General features: G+C 41.7%; 3 protein-coding genes and 1 long non-coding RNA gene across 7 annotated transcripts; 2 read left to right on the forward strand and 2 right to left on the reverse strand.

The window, feature by feature from the left end:
- Positions 1 to 381: 381 nt before the first annotated feature.
- LOC106601592 (uncharacterized) lies at positions 382 to 4,132 on the forward strand. The gene is made up of 3 exons (XR_001328035.3): positions 382 to 964; positions 2,256 to 2,491; positions 2,668 to 4,132. It is a non-coding gene; the product is annotated as an uncharacterized LOC106601592 (long non-coding RNA).
- On the reverse strand, positions 3,982 to 16,783 carry LOC106601590 (proline-rich protein 14). Of its 3 annotated transcripts, XM_014193902.3 has the most exons (10): positions 16,349 to 16,676; positions 15,425 to 15,594; positions 15,144 to 15,279; positions 14,976 to 15,047; positions 13,053 to 13,096; positions 6,208 to 9,555; positions 5,970 to 6,117; positions 5,713 to 5,825; positions 5,520 to 5,588; positions 3,982 to 5,395 (listed from the first exon to the last, which is right to left on the reverse strand). In XM_014193902.3, the coding sequence occupies exons 2-10, from the start codon at positions 15,520 to 15,522 to the stop codon at positions 5,071 to 5,073; spliced, it is 4,353 nt and encodes a 1,450-aa protein (XP_014049377.3). In that variant the 5' UTR covers positions 15,523 to 15,594; positions 16,349 to 16,676; the 3' UTR covers positions 3,982 to 5,070. The 3 variants fall into 3 exon arrangements, with proteins under 3 accessions (XP_014049377.3, XP_014049381.2, XP_014049380.2); XM_014193905.3 differs by lacking the exons at positions 3,982 to 5,395; positions 5,520 to 5,588; positions 5,713 to 5,825 and having other exon boundaries at positions 5,982 to 6,117; positions 6,212 to 9,555; positions 16,349 to 16,783; XM_014193906.3 differs by lacking the exons at positions 13,053 to 13,096; positions 14,976 to 15,047; positions 15,144 to 15,279; positions 15,425 to 15,594; positions 16,349 to 16,676 and having other exon boundaries at positions 6,212 to 6,345.
- Positions 16,784 to 16,883: 100 nt separating this feature from the next.
- On the reverse strand, positions 16,884 to 19,787 carry cd2b2 (CD2 antigen cytoplasmic tail-binding protein 2). 2 transcript variants are annotated; one of them, XM_014193901.3, is made up of 7 exons: positions 19,480 to 19,501; positions 19,169 to 19,244; positions 18,827 to 18,959; positions 18,321 to 18,478; positions 17,656 to 18,235; positions 17,451 to 17,536; positions 16,884 to 17,205 (listed from the first exon to the last, which is right to left on the reverse strand). In XM_014193901.3, exons 2-7 carry the CDS (start codon positions 19,241 to 19,243, stop codon positions 17,095 to 17,097), a joined length of 1,143 nt encoding a protein of 380 aa, XP_014049376.1. In that variant the 5' UTR covers position 19,244; positions 19,480 to 19,501; the 3' UTR covers positions 16,884 to 17,094.
- Positions 19,788 to 20,565: 778 nt separating this feature from the next.
- Positions 20,566 to 22,746, forward strand: LOC106601591 (sesquipedalian-1). The gene is made up of 4 exons (XM_045715363.2): positions 20,566 to 20,788; positions 21,044 to 21,152; positions 21,396 to 21,702; positions 21,811 to 22,746. Exons 2-4 carry the CDS (start codon positions 21,072 to 21,074, stop codon positions 22,248 to 22,250), a joined length of 828 nt encoding a protein of 275 aa, XP_045571319.1. The 5' UTR covers positions 20,566 to 20,788; positions 21,044 to 21,071; the 3' UTR covers positions 22,251 to 22,746.
- The last annotated feature ends 1,527 nt before the right edge of the window (positions 22,747 to 24,273 follow it).

Here is a 24,273-nt window from a genome sequence, read left to right on the forward strand (position 1 = left end):
TTTGGCGGAAGTCTTGAAACAGGGTGTGCACGTTAACTTAGACTAGAGTAGCAAAACAGTTGACCAATAACAGAGACCTTGAGAGAGTGGGCATGTCTCAACACATAGTTATCCAATTACCTAAATCATTCTCACTTACGATGGACCAACAATATTGGGAATTGTATGTGTGTGTATGAAACAAAGTGTGCATTAAAGGTGTGAGTTTAAAAGATGGATACAGGGGGAGACAGACATGAATACAGTGTCATAAAGATACTATTAACATGTACAGAAGAGGATAAGGAAGGACAGAGTACATGAAACCAAGCTGTTTGTTTTCCCTCAAGGCAAGGCATGTTTTGACTCACCTATGCAAGTTTTCAGGAATGTTGCACAGAGAGAGAGAGAGAGAGAGAGAGAAGAGGAGCTAAGAGGCACTGTATTCCATAACATCGTGATTGATAGAATAATAGAATGTGGAGAACCAACAAGTATGGTTGAAGTGGAGGTAGAGTGTAGTTAGATATAGATAAAGGTAGGGCCTGAGCGTGTGGGAGGGAGTGGGACGACAGAGGAGATTAAAGTGTGAACAGTGAAGGGGTGTGGAGGTTTCACACAAGAAAGAGTTATAATCCGCTCCCAGCCTTCTCCTTTTTCAGACACCACTAACTTTCATGGTGACCACAACCCAAACCTGAGACTGTAAAAGAAAGACAGACAGATTGCTCAAGAAAATATTATAAACAAGAAATATCTGGATAACCTTTGGAAATGTTAACTCAAGTCTTCACGAACCTGAAGCCACAACCAACTAGCAGCTGTGATCATTAACTAAATCCAGAAAGGAAAATAAATCAAAGAAAAGATCAGCTTTCTTCTTCAAACCTCTGTCAGCCGTCATAAGTGAGGATTTCAGTTTGACTGGAGAGTAGACAGAGGCATACAGGGCTGTACTTTCCCAATCAAGATCAATCCTGGACTAGTAAGTCAATTATTATCTGTGATATTTTTATGGTGTGTCATATACTATTGTTTCATTTCAGAAACTGTGTGCTTTGTTAATCCACAAAAATGCTGTTATGTTGTTCTGTATGTGATTCCCTTTGAGAATGAGTGTATGAGACCATATGGGAGAAGAGCTTAGCAACTCTCATTCATTGCTTTGAGTAATCAGGACTTTACAGACACTCCCAAGTTATTTCCCTAAAATACTTCTCCTTTATGATCAGTTGATGAGGAGAGCTCAAGAAAAGCCCTCAATGATGTTCTGTTGCCAAAGACTGAAGGGAGAGACTATTACAATATAACTATTCTTCATTCATTGATATGATCTTTGCTGTAAGAAGACATATCAAGTTACTGGAATTCACCAGGTCAAGTCTGAAACTGGGACAGGAAAAGGTTTCTCATGTTAACATTACAGCAGTACGATAATGTTGATGGTATCTAATGACATTTAACACACTTAAATGTGATATACACTGAGTATAAAAAACATTAAGAACACCTGCTCTTTCCATGACATAGACTGAACAGGTGAATCCAGGTGATCCTTTATTGATGTCACTTCAATCAGTGTAGATGAATGAAGGGGAGGACATGGTAAAAAAAAGCCTTGAGACAGTTGAGACATGGATTGTGTATGTGTGCTATTCAGAGGGTGAATTGGCAAGACAAAAGATTGAAGTGCCTTTGAACAGGGTATGGTAGTAGGTTTGTGTCAAGAACTGCTACGCTGCTGGGGTTTTCACACTCAACAGTTTCCAGTGTGTATCAAGAATGGTCCACCACCCAAAGGACATCCAGTCAACTTGTTGGGGTGCATCTCAATACAAGGAAGGTGTTTGTAATGTTTGGTATACTCAGTGGACATACAGTCATAACATTTCCCTCTTGCTGTTTTCTTTCTCCATGACTAATGTTATTACTCTGGCATATATTCACTTGCACACTGCACAGTGTAATCATTCCAGTTCTTCAGGCTCCTGTTTGATAGATAGCAATGCATACCTCATCCCATGGGGCATAGCAGTGTTTTGTCTGTGGAAAGTACCCTGGCAGAGAATGAGCATCTCAAACCATTTTTGTTGGCATGTCAGTGAAAGACTATTACAAACAAACTAATTTAGTTTCAGTAAACTAATATCCTACATCCTTTATGACAATGTCACAACTGCAAATAATACAGTACTATCAGACTTGAATAATTGTATTCCCTTGTTCTGCATTTGATCTATCCTCTGAACTCTCTGCTGCATCTCTTTTCTCCTCAGAAATGTCTGCCCAATCAGCAACGATGGAGGACATTCCACTGAATGCTGTCCCAGGGACAGGTGAAATGACAGATGCCCAAAATGACACCACCTGCCTTCAAGTGATCACCTGCTGTGGTCATGACCATACTGTTCCCTCCTGTGCCAAGGACAGGGACTATAGGAGACTGGCCATTAGCAGCATCATCTGTGGACTCTCCTGCATTGGCATTTTAGCTTTGGTCAACTCAGTCAAGGTCATTTCAAGCTTATTCTTTTTAACTGTTTTTGGAAACATTCTGTAATGTAATAAAAGGTGTTGCCCCTTTAGGAACCATCTTGGTTCTCAAAATGTGCACATCTAGACTTAAGAGTCTATATCTAAAATATGAGTCATATCAAATTATAATGTACTCCTCTATCCCTATGACAGGCTCGAGAGGCAAGGAAGACGACTCCAGAGAAGGCTCAACAATATTCCCAAAAGGCAAGAATGTTTGGGATCATTTCTATTGTGGTGTGGGTGGTGATTCTGGTTCTCAGCCCACTACTATTGGTACTGGTGTCATACCTACTCACTCTGATAGACTGACCAATTCCCAGGAACCACCAAGGTGGATGTACTGTACCATAAGGATGGCTACAGGACAGCGCTCCAACTTCTTTAGTATTGATCTTGGACCGCCGTGACACTGTGAGGTGGGAACAGATGGAAAAGCACCTCCAGTGACTCAGGGAGACTCCACTGTATACAGCCTTCCTGAGTATCACTCTGATAAGGCTGTCTTGCTGATAAGGATTTACAAAGGCACCTTTAACTTCCTTTTGTGACAATCTGGAATTTATCGCTGGAAGAATGGTTTATAGTTAACATTCAAGTGATACCATAGCTATAAATACATCATAAATATTAAGATATTTTGACATTTATCAGTAGCCCAACCAGACTTTTAGCACTTAGAGTTAGGACTGTAGTCAAACTACCTTCTTCCTGAATAAGAGGTCGGTTCGGAGACGAGAGATGAGCAAGGGGACACAAAATAACTACTTGTTTTTGATATAGCATTTAATGGACACGGTTTATTTGCTGACATACATGAGTCCAAGACTGTATGAGTATAAAACAGCAGATTTAAAAAATCCTGTATAAATTCTAAACAAACTGTGAGGCACTATACAGGGGCCTGACTCCAAAACACTCCCATGTCCACCATCTGTCTCAACCTTCACATGTTACTTTTACCATTTATGATATGCAACATCAACTTTATTTTTTAACAATGTTAGATTTCTATTTAGCTGTGAAATAAATTATTTGTATATGTGAGGAACTAACTATGAATGTCTAATTATAAAGGACAGATTGTGAACTAGGTATAATTAAATCAGGGCAGTGTTTCTGATTTACAGTAATAGTGAAAACTGCCTTTGGTTTTAAATACCAAAAATGTACAATACTTCATTTTGGTTACATTACCATTTCTACATTTACTGTATTCATGTTATTGCATTACTTTATTGTATTTTATATTTATACATTGCATGTTTTAAAGGATTTTGTAATTAAATGAAAATACATTTACATCAATTTGATCTGAATTAAGCTCCTTTTCAGGCTATTTGCCTCATTTGCATTAAGTTAATATAGCTACAAATACCTTTTACTTAATATGAAGTCACTCTCTAGCTGTAACAAGAAATGCATACAAATACATTTTTTCAATACAAACCACACAGTAACGAGAAATATTTTCAGAAATATAATTAGAACAAAACATGTGATGTAATAGAAAAGTAAATTGTATATACTAGCAATTTTCAATTAAATGTTGCTATCAAAACAAATATTACAATCCACAATGATACAAAACATTACACTAATTGCATTGATCAAAATATTCATGCTAATGTTTCCATAGAAATACTCATTTGTGTCATGACGTTTATGTTCAGTTTTACACAAGTAACAATTCTACATAGAATTTTTTTACAAAAATGTATAAAATGGACAATATACATTTTATTTGCTATAGTTATGATCCGGAGGTGAAGAAAACAATACAATGTAATGTGTATACAAGGCAAAAATTGGCAGGAATAATCAGGCAACAATTAAAGGACGTCTGTGATTGTCAGAACCAGAAACATTTTCTTACAGCTGTAATTTGGCCAAAAACAGAATTCTTAACATTCAATGTATCTTGAAAGTAGCTGCCATTCGATGTTAGTTGCCAATAACAGGTTTGCACCTACAGCTGAATTGGGAATTAACATCTGGAAAATTGTTTGGCTAGTAAGAATCCTTACTTGAGAAGTATGTGCATACAATAACTGCTGTGTAAATATACATTGATGTCAATGGATAATATCCACAAAGACTTGAGTTGCATGTGGGCTTCCAAAGTTATGATTCAGTAGCAAGTGATTAATAAAGCAGAAAGTGTTTAATAATGATTAAAAGGCTGAGGCATTGGCATATTAAGAATGCAGATTATCAACAAAACTGAGTGCAGAAATAATAGCAGTTTTAAATACACAAACACTTATGAACTCACTGACCTAAACCAATGATATAAAATGCATTACATCCATAGATAATCAAATATTACAATAACAGTATATTCCATATCGTTATCTACAAATAGTACACAATGAAAATACAAAAATTCTTCAAATATCATTTTAAATGACTTAATGGAAGGTAAATAATACACCCCCACAAAAGAAAAACGTTAAACAATTACAGAAGATGAGGACGAGCTTGATGTTGGATGGAAGGCAATGGGGCTGGGCAATTTGTAAATGTGCTTTTGTCTACCCCTTTGATTGGCATTTGTCAACAGATATTCTGGTCAAAAGCTAACCAGGAATCCAGCTGGTCAAGCTTGGAGCAAAGAAGTGAATCAAGCTCCTGCAGATTGAGGGTGGGGTGATCTTTAGAAGAGGGGCAACCCCCGCGCTTGGGCCTTCCGAAAGGAGAGCCAACACCAGCTTTCCTGGGTAAACCACCACCTGCCCCAGCACCAACAAGTGGCTTCCTTGGCTTTCTGGCCACACCAACCTCTGGGAACTCCACAAAACGCTTCATGCGCTTCTGACCAAGGAGGGAATAAGACCCATCACGTCGACTGAGTGGCACCTCAAATATGGTCTCCAGCCGTCTGGGACGAAATAAAAACAAACACAGAGCAAGGAAGTTGTTAATGAAAGGAAAGTTACAGTCAATCATTACAATGATTACATGTACTATAGGATGAACAATAAGATGCATGAGTGAACAGTAACCTTTCAGGGGGCTTGGTGAAGTTTTTATTAGTGTAGACTTCCTCCAAACTGAACTCCTTCTTCTTCACCCTGTTGGAACACATAAGAGATTAGTTGGGGTTTTTGTAATCCATGTCATCACATTTTACGAATACAAGTAGCAAGTTTACCATATACACACAGATACACCATCACACACTTCAAATACACATACCTGATAGGCTTGGGCAGGCCCATGGGTGTGAGGTTGTGGAGGAGTTTGGGTAAGGCTTTGCGAATTCGAATGGATGACACTTTCCTTCGTTCCTCATGTTTGCCGGTTTCCAACTGTGCAAACACCACCACAGTGTTACCATGGTGAAGGTGGGTTAAAGCCAGACTGACTTATCTACTCATCTTCGGAACTAATCACATACTGTATGTCATATGAAAATGACATAGTTCACATTCAATATTACGTGGTGAGTGTACCTTAATTTCAGAATCTGACAATGCTTTTTCCTCTCTCATCCCTATGGCTTCGAACTCATTCCTGAAACGGTTGCTGTCCTCCACATTCTCCCCGTCCTCCTCACGCTGCTGGCTTGTCTCATTCTCCAAGGGAATCTTTGACAATGCACTGGAAACATGGTGGAATTAATCATTTTTAACTACCGTAATCAAAAAGGAAAATATGTATTTTTGAACAAATGACAAAGTGGTGTTTTACCTACAAAGGGAGGAGACTGAAGCAGAGGATATGTCTGAGGTCAGGTCACAGGGGTCGGAGCTGGAGAATAAGTGACGTACAGAAGAGCAGGATGGTGAAATGGAAGAGGAAACACTGGAGGGGGAAGAGGAGGTATCATGACTGCAAGCACTACTAGTGGCAGCTAGACTTCCTTTTTGCAATTTCCTGGAGAGGAAGGCCAGGGGGCTTGACAGGAAGCAGGAGGCCCAGACAGAGATGGAAGTGGAGAGTGGCACACTGGGTAACAGGTGGTAGGACGGGTTGCCCAATGAATAGGACCTTCTTGAGGGGAACACCTCCTTACGCAGGCATAACGGAGCCATCTCCCGCTCAATTTCCACACTAGAGACAGTATGACGGCGTGGACGTTTGGACGGTGAGGGAGGAGTAGGGACAGGAGGAAAGAGGGCGGGGTGGAGCCGGGGTACGGAGAGGATCCTGCCGTGCAGAGAGGTGGTCCAGTGGCTGTCATGGTGGAGGAGAGCAGGGATCTCTGGGCAGGAGTAGCTGCGCAACAGACGCTTGTTAAGGGTGGTGTTCTTATCTAATGAAAAGTCCATCTGCTCACCAATCGCGGTATTTCTCTCCTCCTCTTCTTCCTGCCCCCTCTTCCTAATCACAGGCCTGTGCTTCCTACATTGAGTCGCTGCTTTCTTTGGCTTCTTTTTTTGCCCCCTCCCCCTGAGCCTCGTCTCAGAGGGTACAGGCAGTTCAGAACACTCATCCTCCTTCCCCTGCTCCTCCTCCATCACCTGGTCAACAGTCTCGTTCTGGCCAAGGTTAGTTGGTTCAGAGGCAGTGGAAAACACTTCAACATCAGAGTCCATTGCCACATAATTACCTTGCATAGCCATAGAATGTTTCACTATATTTTTGTTCAGCTTGATTGAACATTTGGGATAAGTTCGCACAGGCCAAGTTCTCTTTTTATCTTCAACTGTTATTTGATTAAGTTGCAGGGACTGAGTTGTCTCGTTATTGTCCTCTGTGGACGGACCTGCCCTGACTCTCTTACGTCCACCAAGGGGTTCCACAAACCTCTTATCCACCTGTAACGCATCACTGACAGACATTTTATTAGATCCATTCCGACTCTTCTTTGGGCTCTTGCTAGAGTCAGACCCACTCCTTTCTGCTCCCCAACCTGCGTCTTTGTGGACAGCCACCACTGCGCTAGTCTGTAATGTCTGTGTAACGTCTGAAGATCTAGAAGCTACATGGACATCTTTGCTGGGCTTCAAAGAGTGCAAGTGATCGGCACCAACATCAGTTAGCCCTGAAGATGTGCCAAGCTGTTGGGTTGAGCTTGAGTTATGAGACCTCCTGGATTTATTTTGTTTCGGTGGTTTTAGTGGACGACTCTCTTCTGAAGTGATCTCATTCAACTTCAGACACTTTTGTTGATTTTGAGATGACGCCACTTCAACCACTGGGGAAATCTTCCTCTTCTTACAGATGTATTTTTGCTGATTTTTGGATGCCGTTTGAGGCCACTTCCCCTTGATATCCAAGTGCTGCTCAGAGACGGGCAGTTCATTATTTTCTTTCATCAAAGCGGTTGTCATGGTAGTTACCATTTCCATATTACATGCTGAACTAGAGTCAGTGTCACCATAACTCAAGGCACTGGTCATACCCCTACTATTGCTGGTTGCTATGCTGTTGTCACACAAATTGCCATTACTGTGCTCTAGTACACTCCCATTACTTGAAGCGGCCATTACTGTGAGAGACGTATTTTTCTTAATACGCCCACTTCGACGTCTACCTTTGTCCTTCATCACCTCCATCAGAGGTACATGTGTTTCAGAGGGTTTTTGAGTGGTTTCAATGTATACGGTAGAACTCTGGCTAACCCGAAGCAGCACCCTACTTTTAAGAGACTGAGATTTAGAAGTTGCACACGGTTCTTTTCCAACCCCCGGCTGGACAAGTTCTACATCACTTGCGTGCTCTACCGATGTTAATGTGCAACTTTCTAACTCAACATCTACCGTGTCTTCTTTTGTAACCTCTTCACATCGCTCTCTTTTCGTCAGTTTCACTCTTTTCTTTTTCTCTGCGTCTCTCTTGATCACTATAAAAGGAGTTGCACTGCATCTCCTCTTAACTTCCTTTGCTGAGCCTGCCATATAGCCTTGCTTTCCTTCACACTCATCTATCTGCTTTTGAAGACACTGACTGACTGAGGCACAGTTGTTCAGTGTTGTGTTTACAGGTTTTCTGGTGCTTTTCCGGATTGACATATGTGACTGGGAACCACACACCAACATGTTTCGGTCTTGAGGCAGACCAACAGCTTTTATGCTGTCATCATCTGCCTGGCATAGACTCTCAGAAGGAGTATTGTAGATAGAGGAGGATAATGGACTAGATGTTTCACTGTCAATACAGTCCCAGATTTTGTACTCTACATACGATTTTCTGGCAAGCCGTTTAGCCTTGGGCTCACAGATTCCTACTTCAGCTGGCAAACTAGAGATGCGGTCTGCTTCAGATGTGTTAATTGCAGCAGAGGGACTGCTCTGTGACGCAGCTTCATTTAGAAAAACACTTTTTCGGCGCAATGGTCTCCGGTGAGCCCCTGTCAAATCCACCTGCTCCTCCATTTGAACAATGAGAGACAGCTTGGACCCACATGAGGAACTTGAGGGGTCAGGAGGTTGAAAGGACGTGGAAGAGCATGAGTTGAACTGGGACTCCGTTGATTCAGAACCACACTTGATACTGCTTCTGAGTAGAGGACTACGCTGCATACAAGGTAATGAATCATTATTATTGGTCTCCTTTTCTGAGCTGTTTGACATACGGGTGTCCCTTTGCACATCTCCAGGTAGCATCATATTTCGTTTCCCCTCAAGAGAAAACTCATCCTCTTCTGGAGTGCCGTGGGTTTTTAGATCCATGCTGAACTTTAAGTGTTTACGAGAGGCAGGGTCATGTCCTTCTCTTCCAGCTTCAAAGTGTTGCACTGTGCCAGAGGTTAGCTCATACCCAGGTCCTTGTTGGTGAGAACTATGAGAGGCAGAGGAGACGTCTACATCTGGTTCAGGTGGGGAGCCATTGGGTTTGAAAAGTCGGACGGGACTCATGACAATCTGTGTGAAACTGGCCATCTTGGATTTAAACGACTGAAACAATGGGCCAATCACCCATCGCTTCACAGAGGTCGGGCTTCCAGGGGGCTTTACACAGCCAACCTCTTCATCCGCCTCCATGCTTGATTGGTTGAAATCATGTTCAGTCTTGCCAGTAGTATTTACATCTAAAGTTAATGTGGAAGAGGATGGAATCGCTATGTTATTTGAGCCTTTCGTGTCTTTGTTCCTACAATGGAAAGAAACAAAAAAAGAACACATGAACAGAGAAAAACAACACTATTGTACAAAATACAGGTATGTTTAACAAACTACAATTAGGTGTAATGGTATTATTCATCCAAACTAAGGCTAGGCACCACCAGCTTGTTTTTATGAATACTTGTGAATGAATCTGAACTGAATAATTCCCTGACTAGTACCCCTACCTTAAACTACAGTTGGGGATATGAAGAGGTTGAACGTAATCAGACAAGCCTTCCCCTAATCTGAAATGTTAACTCCATCCATTTCCCTTCATCTATTTTTCATCACAAAAGAGATCAACCTGGCCAAGTGAGCAACACCATCCATGATCACTGATCTCACGAGGCAGGTTTCCATTGACCCAGGTTTATTTGACAAAAGCAATGCCGCAAAAAAAAACATTAACATGTAATCAAAAACAGCAGCTATAGGAGAAAGTTTCTAAAGATCGACAACATTTGTATCCGTTCGACAAGGGCCGGATTTTTATTTTTGTTAATCTTTATTGCAACAAATGCTGGAAATTATTTTTTTTCAGAATAAATTATTGCTGAATAACTTAAGGTACGCGGGGCACGTGATGTCATCACCCAACTATAAAGCACCGTTCAACATTTAATTCTAAATGACTACTTTTTTCTAAATGTATTATTCAACTATGAAAATAATGTTTCTTTGCAGGATAAGATTGGTCTTGACTTTCAAGAAAGCCTGAATTGCTTCGCCTTGCTTTTCTGGTTGGCTGGATGCAAGTTTCACCATCCAATTATTTCAGATTTACAGGAGTGTAGGTTTCACAGTGGCACATGAGAATTATATGAGAGGTTCCCTAACTTTTGGGGGGAGCGACCCCACCATGTAAATAAAGTGATAGAATCAACAGCCAATGTTCACTTTTTTTTTTTATTGGGACTATGACAGTCTATTACAAATCTGTCAAACAGTGCTTTTCATATTATTTAAATCTGAAGGAAGTACGGTTTGAAGTGACTGAAATGCACCAGAAAGGTATTGGGAAGTTCAAAAGACCGGCAATCATTGTGTATGATCTTTTCTGTAGAAAATACTATCATTGGTGATGTTCTTTTCCTCCGAGTCTTATTTAGCGCCTGGTCTTGTCCACTCTGTTCTAATGAGTCCTGCGCGGCTTGTGGGCATTGCAGAGGGAAACAAAGTTGCATCTTTCAGTGATGGAGTCATATTATTTTGTTGCTTAAACAGTTCAAAAGATTTCACCAAATTTGTAAAAAAAAAAATGTACAGAAACCACTGTTTATTACAACTGCATCTACAGTGAGGGAAAAAAAATATTTGATCCGCTGCTGATTTTGTACGTTTGCCCAGTGACAAAGAAATTAGTCTACAATTTTAATGGTAGGTTTATTTGAACAGTGAGAGACAGAATAACAACAACAAAACATCCAGAAAAACACATGTTAAAAATGGATTTGCATTTTAATGAGGGAAATAAGTATTTGACCCCCTCTCAATCAGAAAGATTTCTGGCTCCCAAGTGTCTTTTATACAGGTAACGAGCTGAAATTAGGAGCACACTCTTAAAGGGAGTGCTCCTAATCTCAGTTTGTTACCTGTATAAAAGACACCTGTCCAGAGAAGCAATCAATCAATCAGATTCCAAACTCTCCACCATGGCCAAGACCAAAGAGCTCTCCAAGGATGTCAGGGACAAGATTGTAGACCTACACAAGGCTGGAATGGGCTACAAGACCGTCGCCAAGCAGCTTGGTGAGAAGGTGACAACATTTGGTACGATTATTCGCAAATGGAAGAAACACAAAAGAACTGTCAATCTCCCTCGGCCTGGGGCTCCATGCAAGATCTCACCTCGTGGAGTTGCAATGATCATGAGAACGGTGAGGAATCAGCCCAAAACTACACGGGAGGATCTTGTCAATGATCTCAACGCAGCTGGGACCATAGTCACCAAGAAAACAATTGGTAATACACTACGCCGTGAAGGACTGAAATCCTGCAGCGCCCGCAAGGTCCCCCTGCTCAAGAAAGCACATATATATATGCCCGTCTGAAGTTTGCCAATGAACATCTGAATGATTCAGAGGACAACTGGGTGAAAGTGTTGTGGTCAGATGAGACCAAAATGGAGCTCTTTGGCATCAACTCAACCCGCCATGTTTGGAGGAGGAGGAATGCTGCCTATGACCCCAAGAACACCATCCCCATCGTCAAACATGGAGGTGGAAACATTATGCTTTGGGGGTCTTTTCTGCTAAGGGGACAGGACAACTTCACTGCATCAAAGGGACGATGGACGGGGCCATGTACCGTCAAATCTTGGGTGAGAACCTCCTTCCCTCAGCCAGGGCAGTAAAAATGGGTCGTGGATGGGTATTCCAGCATGACAATGACCCAAAACACACAGCCAAGGCAACAAAGGAGTGGCTCAAGAAGAAGCACATTAAGGTCCTGGAGTGGCCTAGCCAGTCTCCAGACCTTAATCCCATAGAAAATCTGTGGAGGGAGCTGAAGGTTCGAGTTGCCAAACGTCAGTCTCGAAACCTTAATGACTTGGAGAAGATCTGCAAAGAGGAGTGGGACAAAATCCCTCCTGAGATGTGTGCAAACCTGGTGGCCAACTACAAGAAACATCTGACCTCTGATTGCCAACAAGGGTTTTGCCACCAAGTACTAAGTCATGTTTTGCAGAGGGGTCAAATACTTATTTCCCTCATTAAAATGAAAATAATTTTATAAAACATTTTTGACATGCGTTTTTCTCGATTTTGTTGTTGTTATTCTGTCTCTCACTGATCAAATAAACCTACCATTAAAATGATAGACTGATCATTTCTTTGTCAGTGGGCAAACGTACAATATCAGCAGGGGATCAAATACTTTTTCCCCCTCACTGTAGCAGCTATCGGAGGTTACTGATGTAACACCGGTTCTATGAACCAAGAGCAATTTGATTTATTTTTATCTCAGAGTTTCTCACGTCCCCATTTTCAAATCAGGCGACCCCACATGGGGTCGCGACCCCTAGTTTGGGAAACGCTGTATTAGAATGTGGCAAATAGTCAATTATTTCATTCTATACATGCTGGCTTTTGAAGGCCACACAAAACATGAAACAGATGGTCGGAGGGCATACAGGCAGTAACCAATTTATTCATGCGCAATTTGCCTAACTGGTTAATGGAAAGACTTCAACCACTTCATTTTTATTCATTTTTTTTAGGCGTGACGGTATTACACCCAGCTGTTTTTAAATCGACACAAAATAGTTAATTGGAAACGCACCGTAGCAGGCAAATGTTGCATCTATTTTCTATGCGAACTTGGTAAATGTTGACAAAAATCACTTGATAGGTTAATGGAAACAGCCACTGACTCAATCAATTTCTCCACCCATGGTAAAACACTTAGTTTCTAGACATTTGAACAAATCAAGTCATATGCACACAAAAAACATTGAACTTCTATGTAAGTCATCATACTCACTTAGACATTTGACATTCTGATGCAACATTGAGATCCAAACCGCTCTGCAAAGTAAGTAAATATTTACATCATAAACATATCCATATAGTGTAATCCCTTTGCCAATAATTGCCTCTGCCTTTATCACGCATAGTGACCATGAAAAATAAATAGGTTATTAAAGATTTTAAGCAACAACAAAAAATGTGTTGTTTTTTGGTTGCAAAATGGCTTTTATAGAGACAGCGTCAATCTGCAATAAAACTGATTGTTAATGTAAACATCACTGAGGATGTCTGGCTAGTTAGGTCAGTCATGTTTGCAGACACCAATTATTGCTCCTTGCTGTGCGTCTCTAAGATGCAGCAGACCGTGAAAGAGGATTAATTTACATCTTTCTACTGATTACACCACGGCATTGTGTAGGGCACTGTACTACCAAAACACAGTGCACTAGGGTTGGGCCATGTCTGGAAGGACACATGGTCCTGTCCAAATGTCGTTGATATACGATCGTATGGTCTATTTTCTCTCTCAGGAAGGGGGGGTTGCAGAATGATTTCCAAATTGGTAGGGCTATGTTTCTCATGTACATTAAAAAACCTCAGATAAAAGTTATATTAACCTGCTGTGAACCATCCAGAGGTGTGGGGGTAAATGGGAGTCAGAGGGGCGGGGGCACTCAGGGAATCCCTGCCGATGTCACATAACTTATTACCGGCGCAGGTGAAGGCACGGGGGCAATTACGCACAGGGGAAAAAGAGAACAGTGGGAAACACGGGAGGGGAGGAAGGAACGGACAAAGAAATAAGGAGAAATATAGAACGAAGAAACCAGAAACGGACAGAAGAGGACATCGAAAGACAAAGAATGGATTAAAAGATGAAGAACATGAGTGAGTGATTCCCGTAAACGCTAGTCAATGCCAAGCTATGCCACAAAAGAGACAATTAAATTTTTTGATTATCGAAAGGCTCATTGGTGTGTAAGTAAAGTGCTCTGAACCGAGCTAGGATTTTGTTTCCTTTCTTGAACCGGCCGAGAGCCATTCTGAACATTAAATACATCACTTATTTTTGCAACTTAAAAACCTGACTCTTCCTCTGTTTACGCCACCCCTCGCTAGCGCATAGATCGGAACCCCTCTGAACTGATCACACTACCTTTTAAAAAACTAATATTATAGCCGTACCAATCGTAGGCTATTGTTATTTCATCTTGATCACCTGGGTAAGCGCATTTGCGGCATTCTTCCATTAGGCTACATTCCAACAGTAGACCACCAGCGAAGGGAAAAGGTGAGAGGAGAGTGCGTAGATGGAAGGAGAAGGAATTATACATCGAGCAAATTGATGATGCTGTTTGTATGTGGCTGCTATGAAAGTGAACCGTGTGTGCGGGTGATCCTGGATGTATTCATTCCGCTGACTCTGTTGAGAAACTTTTGTTAAACGGAAGCAAATGGAACAAAACATGTATAAACCTACCTGAATTTGTCCAATTGAAACTCTCGTTTGCAACTGTTTGGACAAATGATTACACCAAGATCTGCTAGATGCAGGCAAGTGTGCAAGGCGGTATTTAATGTGTCACTGTCTGTCACCTTGATAACTACAATTTGTTGCACAGCCTGTGCACCTACATTATAAACTTTAATTCGTCGGCTACGTTGTAGCAACCTCATGATAGGTATAGGGAAAATCATGTGGAAGTATCATGTAGTAGCCTAAACCTATCGATGTTATATTGAGCTGGGTGAAAGGAATATGAATGACAGTGACCCAATATGCTGTAATAGAAACAAGGCCATGCTCATCAAAATGTAATAAAAAATTGTCCACCCTAATCTTAACCAGCACCGACCACCACTGATGTACAGACAGATTATCTAGAGTGGATACAGTAGAAAGCGGCCCATGCACAAATAGACATTTATTGCATACCTTTTTTAGCGGTTGTTTGCGGGGGGGGTCAACTCTCATTAGCTTTACTGACAGGGACTGAGACACTCGCATCTAAGGATCAGAGAGGAATTAACTGATTACCAAACAAGACCCTTTTAAGTAGCTTATAATATCTAATAAACCATTAAGACTTAAACATGAAACTACCACACTGCTCTCCCTCTTGGCAGGGGATGTATTTTGTCTGGACTCCGCCACTGCGTCTTTGGGCTCCTGCTTCTTCGGTGTCTTCTGAATGCGCCCACTCCTCCTCCTGTCACCAGGCTTTTTTCCATCTTCACAGCTGTGGGAGATGAACAGTTATGGTTTGGACTCTTCACCAGTAGCTCTCAGTAATTGCGATGGTGGTTAAAAACATGGGTTTAAACAAGCAAGAATATAAATACAATAGGGGAAGAGGAAAGCAAAAGGTGCCTGGGGAACTATACCTGGGGGTGATGGAGGAAAGAGGGAGAAGGTGGGGTGGAGGTTCGCTGTGAGGGAGATTACAGAAAGGGGTTGGGGGAACCTTGGCATCTCCCTCCATTGGACAGACTATTTAGGGGAGCAAGTCAGGGAACTAGATCAACATCCTCACTCTCCCCCTATCTGTCTTTCTCTGTAAAGACAACATAAATAAACATGCTGGACATCAACATAAGGGAAACATTTGATAAACATGCTTTTATCTCATTTTCAAATTAGGTAGGCACTGGCTTGCTTGCTTATGGTATATGTTCAACAATTACACAGTAAACATATGTGCAAAATGTACACAAATGGAAAGTGTTAGCTAGCTTGTGCTTTTATTTTCATCCAGCTAACAACACATATACAGGTCACCTTCCAGTTTAACCTTTCCAGAATGAACAATAAAACGTGATTTGATTAGTTTTACCTCGTCAGCTAACAAATACGTGAATAAGCCACTAATAGCTACCCGTATTTGATCAAATGCATATTTTTTGCCTCCTATTGACAATATATCATTTTCATGCACTCTCTTTTGAACAAAGCACATTATTTGTGTTGTCATGGGGATGGTACACCGGTGGAGGCCACTTCTACAAGAGCTCGTTATTCGTTAACTAGTGGTAGATCTGTGTTGTGCATATCGTGAACTTCAATGCAATAGCCGGCTAAGGTCTATGTGGTAGTCAGCTAGCTAAGTTAGCTTGGTAAAGTCGGGAGAATGCAATCATTTCAAGGAGGATAACGCAAAATGAGGGTAGGGTGAGTATTAGTAGCTAGCTAGCTAACATTAGCAAATGTGCTAACGTTCGCAGCCAGCCAATGCACTGCTGCGATAACGTTAGTCATAAACATTAAAAATATTCATATTTTATGAAGCCAACTTTAAGTAGTAAACTTACCTCACCGCCCCAATTATTTGCTAAGAAAAATATGACGTTTTTCTATAATTGTGTACAGACATCTTTAACGTAAACACGACGCAGGACGGCGCCCAAGTTTAACCATTTCACAAACGTCCGTTCATCATCAAAAGTTCCACTGGCACGCCGACCAAGAAACCAATCAGAGGGAAGCTTTCACATTGAAGAAATCCCCCCCAGAAAACCTAACCAATGAAGGAAAGCTATAAACGTCTCTCAACCAACTGCATTCTAGTGAAGGGATCTTGTTAGGTAAGGACGGCCAACAGAAGTCAGAAAGCAGTCTTTGTCCTCGAGTGATGTACATTAGAACCAATCAGAAAGCCAGAAAGTAGCTGGTTCAGAAGCCAGTGTAATACAAAATATTATTTTAGCATATTTGTCTAACTGCTCTTAAAACCAATGTTGTAACACTGTGCACTATATAGAAACCCCAAAAATATTTTGTAAAATTATTTAGCAATGTTTCAAGACCTTGCTTGTAGGCTTAGCAGCAGACAAGAAATAGACAATATAAAATACCAATTTGTTTATTTTAAAACAGGAAGGCTACATACAATAAGAGATCAGATAACAGAGAATTTGGATGTGTGTGTGTGAGCGAGAGACTATGATTGGTATTTATTAGGATCCCCATTAGCCACTGCAAACGCAGCCGCTACTCTTCCTGGGGTCCACATGAAACAACATAATACATAACATTATTAGTAAAGAACTGATCATGGTCATGTGTAAAGATCAAAGTCTAGTCTCTTGGAATTGTAGAACTGAGCGCTTCCCTGTTCAATCCTCCTGCAGTAAACACCATCTTTGAAATAGCCCTCATCCACCCAACCCTGAAAGACAGAAAATAGGGATTACTGGACAGAACCGGCCTGGCCTTATCCAGTATAACCAGGTACAGGACCAAGGGAAGATGGAAAATAAACTGTGTGACCACCAGAAATACAGACCAGTAGCAGAATGGCAGATACTGTTGATGTTCCTACCCCTAGGACAGTTACTAGAGCAGAAGTGCAGATACTACTGCCCTTAATGTATTGTCCATTATACTGTAATAGAACATAGATAGAATTCAAACCTGCATCTGCTGACTGCTGAAGGGGCCGTAGAGTTCAGAATTCTCCTCTGTGTCCCATTTATACTCCCACATCACCTCATCACTCACTTAAGACAAACAAAATATGTTTACACATACATCACAAAAGTCAACAAAAATTGCACCTGTAATAGTAGTGTAAATGGTTTGGAACCAGCTGACCGCACACCAATTTACTCTCACTAACCTGTCTCATCATCCTGATCCTCTTTGTCCGGAGCTTTGACACTGTGCTTCTCGTCAATTTTGTCTGCAAACATGTCAAGCTCATCTTCTTCCTCCTCCCCATTTTTACTCTTCCCTACTGATTGCTGCTGGCTCTTCCCTTTCAGTGTGTAGGCCAGTTTTTCATACGTCTGCTGGTATATTTCAAACACCCCACTCCCAACCAGTCTGTCTGCCAGTGCCGTGAGCCTGTCCAATTTTTCGGTATCCCTATTTGTTTCTTCTGCTTTCCCGTTCTCTTCCCTCTGCTTTCCCTTCTTACGCCCACCTAGGCCTCCAAGCCGGCGAAGCCCTGCGGCAACAGTCTCCCCAGGTAATAGCAGCTCCAACACAGCCTCTGTGAGCTGATGCTGGCTGTAGGATGCCAGGGGGTCCTCAACTGGCTCCTTTTCTTCTTCCATGTCTTCCTCTTCGTCACCGTCTGCCTGCTTCTCCTCTCGCTGTTTCTCTTCTTCTGCCTCATCTTCATCCTCCACTCTCCTCCTCCTCTTGGCTGCCAGACCTTTCTTCTTTCGTTTAGTAGGTTGCTCTCTTATTTTCACCTAAAGAGCGAGACAAATACATTACTGAACTGTGTGTGACATTTCTGCAGTGAACAACTAATCAAATAACTAAAGACACAGTTACCCAGTCAATGTTGTCAAGCCAGTTGTCCCTGATCTCCTCATCCTTTTTGACGTAGTAGTTTCCTTCAGAGTCAAAGTGCCCTTCTTGCATCTCCTCATCCAGATTAAAGGGTGTGATGGGAACTCCCTCGTCACAGTCAATTGTTGCCCCCTCCTGACCTAAAACAAAACATGCACTTTTAGACATTAACAGGTAGACTCAGCGATATGACAGATGCAAAAACTAAACAGCATAGTGGATCAATTTGCCTAACAGCTAAGAGTGTTGAAGCGCGACGCTCAACTTCTCCGCTGATTTGGTCCTGTGGCTACCACGTTGTACAGGGTAAGGCGAACCCATGCACATGCGCAAATACTGTGTGTGACTGTGTGAGAGGGAAATCTTGCGTCTCACTCATCCCAATATCTGCGGTGCTGCTTGTGGCAATGCCATTTCTCAGAGTTTACCTTTAAATAACTGGAGGGCCAGGTCTCAGTTATGAAGACAATCAAATTGGTAAGACAAACCTTCCACATCGTCACTGGCCAATATGTTGTATTTGCTGCTCTTATCTCCATCATCTTCCTCGTCCTCCTCGTCACTGTCCAGAGAATGTTTTCCTTTGAACCTGGAGCCCGGCCCAACCACGTCCTCACATAACTGGCGAGATCCCAGGTGAGATAAAGCAAACTGGTCAGTATAGAAAACCCACAAACAAATACCTCTAGCTAACACAAGTAACTGAAAGATTCTTACATCAAAAAGCATATTTGTGTTGGTCAGATGTAATTCTTATGTCCCACTCTATGCTGTTAAAAATTAATGTAGCACTATACTTAAGATCTGAGAACAAGTGTTTGTGGCAGCACCTTTTTCTTTGGAACGTCCTCATCCAACAACTCTCCACCATCGCCGTCCCCAAACGTGACTTTCCTTTTTGACATGCTGTTGATGACAGAAGAGAAAACAAATCTAAATGTACATGTTTGTAGTATACATGTCTATATATTACTGTACTATAATGAAGCAATCTTCTTAGCTAACTACTGCGCTAGTTAACGTTAACTATTAACGTTAGCGAGCTAACTAACGTTAGTTAGCTAACCATTTACTGAAGCTTTTGAATAAGTATGTTATCAATATTTAAGCGACTACACTATTCCACGTGACGTTAACTTACGTGATACGATTATCTCCACAATAGTGTGACTACTACAGCTATAGCTAGCTAAATTAGTTTTGTTTTGCCAGCTGACTAACTTACAGTACTAGCAGGTACCAAGCAAACAACAAGTGCAGAGTTAGTAAGTTACGTTAAAGGGGCGTAAGTTAGCTAGCTTCACAACACATGGCATGCATCTGAGGATGGATAATTTAAAAAGACCAAAAATACAACATGTATCCTTCATGCAGATAGCTAAAGAAAACAAAAACTACCTTGCTAGCTACTAGCTGTCGATATGAAAAGTTCGCAAGCGCCATTCAACTAAACAGGAAGTGATGTCGAACCTGATGCGTACCGTCTGCGGCGTGTTCAAGAGGTGTCACGGTCTCAAAGAGTTCTCTAAACAATTCAAAACGTTCAGCACCAGAACGGGGTGTATTCAGAGTGTGTTAGCTTCGAAGTGTTTAAATGTTTTGTAACGTATCTATCTCCATGCATGGCCATTTCATGGGGGGGGGGGTTATTAGCCTCTAGAGATCAATTTATTGAAGGCCAATGACACTCCTCCTTTTCTTAGGAGCCTTGTGTTGTTAATATGTTCAGGTAAGCCACATAGTATTTTTATCATCTTTGGGCTTCTATGATTTCAGTGCCAGCACAAGTTTTCCCTTAGTCGCGGTCAAATAACTCTCATTGTTCCCTAGTCCTTTTTTGTTTTTATTGTTCATAAAAATGCTTAATTTCAATAGGTAAAAACTGCAATGATAAAGCTCTGTTTAAGTGGCTCTGGCCCTCATTACCACTCATGTTAATGTAGTGGTACTATAGGGTACAACTAGGCCTTAATGAGAGGATTCATTCTTGCTTATGAATCAATCACCAGAGGAAGTAAGGAACATTTAATCAACTTCAAGAACACATTTAATACAATTTGATATAGTAAGACTTTTTTCTAAAGCATCACTAAGGAAATTAACTTAACATTTTACACAGAAAAGGGAAGTGAGGAAGAACACCCCCTCAATGTATACTATCTGGGTAGTAGGTGTGGACTTAAGCATAGAGGGGAGAGAGAATATTGTGTGTCAGGGTTTTGTTTCCAGGAAGTGGGTTGAGTTATTTATATTTCAACACTTGTCCTCTAGTACCCATGGGAGGACCTGTGTTCGTAACCTGAAACTTTATATTTAAACATTGTCTTATTCTAGATGTGTTGCGGTGAACACAAACTATTGTGGGAATTAGACTGAGAGGAACAAGTGAAGGTTTATGGCAGAAAATCTAAAACATATACAATTGGATGGATAGAGAGTGACCCTGAGAGGTAAGCTTGGATGACACATTACTCCTCCGCTAGACTGGCAAGAGATAGAGATGGAAATTGTATGTAGATTTAAGATCATTGTCATAAAGAATGGACTAGTTGAAAACAGGACGATGGCAACTGGTTACTGACAATGTTGCTTTACTGGTGAAAAAGAAAGGAGGTATTATGACAGACAAACAAGGCTCAAATGTTATGTGTCTGTACTACTGGTGCTGGATTGATATTATCAAGGATGCCTTTCATCCTCTAAAGGATCCTCTCTTTGTTGGAGAACGTTGTAATGAAGATCCATGAGAAGATTTTAACCCATTACCTGTCCTGCACCTCACCGATAGATAAAGAAGGATATCTCTACAAAAAGGTATTGTAAAACTTGACAGACACAAGCAAGAGCCAAATTACATTATATATCACTGACATAAATAGAACATTGAAATGGAGGGCTTGTATAATGGCACTAATTTGGGTAAAATTATCTCTGTATTTATCTATTCTCACTCTTTATTCTCACTTCCCGTCATCAAAAATATTGTTACTTACTCCTCCCTTTCTCCATCTTTCATCCCATCACCCTGGCATCCTCCTCTTACACATACCTCATCAGAAAGAGAGGACCTCCTCCTACCAGAAGCGCTGGTTTGTCCTGAAAGCCAATCTGCTGTTCTACCAGGAGCGTCCGGCAGATCGACACCTGCTGGGGGTTATTGTCCTAGAGGGCTGTGCTGTCCAGCGCTGTGAGTCTGAAGGAGGATTGTTTCCCTTCTCCATGGTGTTCAGAGGTTCAGGGCTGAAAACCTACAGGCTTGCTGCTGAGGACCAGCTGGGCCAGGAGAGCTGGGTCAAAGTCCTGCTCACAGCCAGCCACTGCTACCTTTCACTGCTGGTCAGAGACCTGGGGAAGCAGTACGAAGGTGAGTGTGTGGAGAAAGTGTGGTGTGTGTTTCTATTGTTGTATTCATGCTTCAAAAATATGTGTTCCTTTCCTGCCTCTCAACCTGTATTTTTTTGTCACTAAGCAGAAGCTAAACGCCAAGCTGGACCTGCTGAATCCCATCAACGAACCACTGTGACTGGTCCAGGCTCAATGTGCCTTACCCAATCCATGACTTACCTGAACTCATGCTCCTCCTCCTTCCTCATGCCAGGACCAGTGAGGAGAGAAGGGGGAAGCCACAGTGCCAGTAATGTATTACAAGCCCCTCCAATCCCCAGCAAAGTGATGAATAAGAGGTCCCCTAAGCATTGGCCCAAGAGAAACGCACATGTCACACCGATAAATGGACCAGCACCACCATATGGGGAATGGCCACAAGTGGACTTTGATCCTCTAGAGGATTTCACCAAGCTACATGATTACTATGGAGAGGAGGTGATGCAGCTGAGAGCTGATTGGCTGAGGAGGAGGCAGGAGGAAGAGGAGCACATTGAGGAGGATCTCATTGACCTGAGTGAACACTGACCCACAGAGATCAGACAGTCACCACTCTGGTTATTTTGATGAGGACTTTGGTGTGAATGCCAGTAATCTGAAATAAGAAAGTGACTTTATAATTTGAGGAACTAGAGCATTAAAGAAGAACTCGTCACCTGTGTATACGTCATGATGGGATTATAGTCCTATGAGGTTGATGATGAGCTTCAAAATGTCTTGTCACTAAGCAGAGACTCATCATCAAACTCATAGGACTATCACCCTTAGTGGTGTTTCAAACAGCCGGATGCATCCGGTTCTCAGGGATACAGCCCTGATGTGGGAACTCTGCTCGGGAGTTTCTTTTGCGCCTGCTACGTTAGGTTATAGGACTATAATCAGCTCATGCTGTATACACAGGTGACTGGTTCCTCTTAAACACTCTAGTTCCTCAAATGATAGTCACTTTCTTATTTCAGAGTACTGGCACTCCTACTGGTTTGTCTGTTACTGTTTGTAAATTATCATTAAAATCACTGGTATATTTTCTAGGTATTATTGATGGTGAGTGTGAAGCTTAACTTTCTGTCAGCAATCAGGGTAGTTATGCAATATTGAAGCAAAGAGCTTCCAGTCGAAGCTCGCATCCACTACAAGACCATGGTGCTTACCTACGGAATAGCAAGATAAACTGCCCCTCTCTACCTTCAGGCTATGCTCAAAACCTACACCCCAATCCGAGCACTGCGTTCTGCCACCTCAGGTCTCATGGCCCTCCCACCCCTACAGGAGGGCATCTCCCGATCAGCCCTGTCCAAGCTCTTCTCTGTCCTGGCACCACAGTGGTGGAACCAGCTTCCCCCTGAAGCTAGGACAGCAGAGTCCCTGCCCATTTTCCACAAACATCTGAAACCCTACCTCTTAAACAGTAACTTAAATAAACAGTATCCTCACCTCGACCCCCCCCCCCCCAAAAAAAAAACAACAACACAGCAACCCTTCATCAGTGCTTGACCCCCCCTTCCAGCTCTGCTTTTACTGATAGCTATGTTATTGAGGAAATATGTACTTTATATGCCTGTGATATGTGGTTGTCCCACCTTGCTATCTTAAGATGAATGTACTGACTGTAAGTAGCTCTGGATAAGAGCGTCTGCTGAATGACTAAAATGTAAAACGTAAAAACATCCTTGTGATGTGTTAAACATCATATATATTGATGTGTTGTTACACACTGTCAAGTAAAGGCTTCACATCCCTCTTTAACAAAATAATAAGTTACAGTGCAGCACTATATAATTAGGTGTATATCCTTCATGTTAAATGTATCCATTATTTTTACAAAGCTTGATGCAGCTCAACCATGCTGTACCACCAGAGGGTGCTACACACACTAGCTGTGAATTAAACCATTCATGTCCACTGATTAAAAAGTGTGACAAGACTTAGTTTAATTCAATCATAATATTGTTATAGAAAGAGACATTAGTATCAAAGAGCCCTCTCTGGTATTGCCCTGATGGGACATCCATCCACCAGCCAACATGTAACACATTCAGTTGAAAAACCAAGAGATGAAAAGTGAGCTAATATTAACAGGACCAATGTAGTCTCTCATGACAGATGTGAGATTTGGATCTGGGTTCTGAGATAAGGATATATGAGGATTAATATAATGTACACTAGTGAGACACCAGTGGTAAAATAAACAAGTTACATATTTAAGAATATCAGATCAATGGATCAAACTGAAGTTCACACCCAGTGGCAGGTATCCTAGCAGTAAAGAGCATTGGGCCAATAACCCAAAGGTTGCTGGTTCGAATCCCTGAGCTGACTAGGTGAAAAATCTGTGAATGTGCCCTTGAGCAAGGCTCGCATCCATATCTGCTCTGGATAAGAGTGCCAGCTAAAAGTCGAAACTTTAACCTTTTAAGTTGAAGTGTGAAAGTGGTTTTCTATGTTCGTCTCAAAGATGAGACTTTGGCTTCACCACATACCAGAAATTCAAACCAGTCATCTAGAATGTGATAGATTTGTCGAGGGGAGCGTGGAAGTGTGTCACCTTACA

This window comes from Salmo salar, chromosome 03 (assembly GCF_965601325.2).
Source record: "Salmo salar chromosome 03, fSalSal1, whole genome shotgun sequence".
Taxonomy (NCBI): Eukaryota; Metazoa; Chordata; class Actinopteri; order Salmoniformes; family Salmonidae; genus Salmo; species Salmo salar.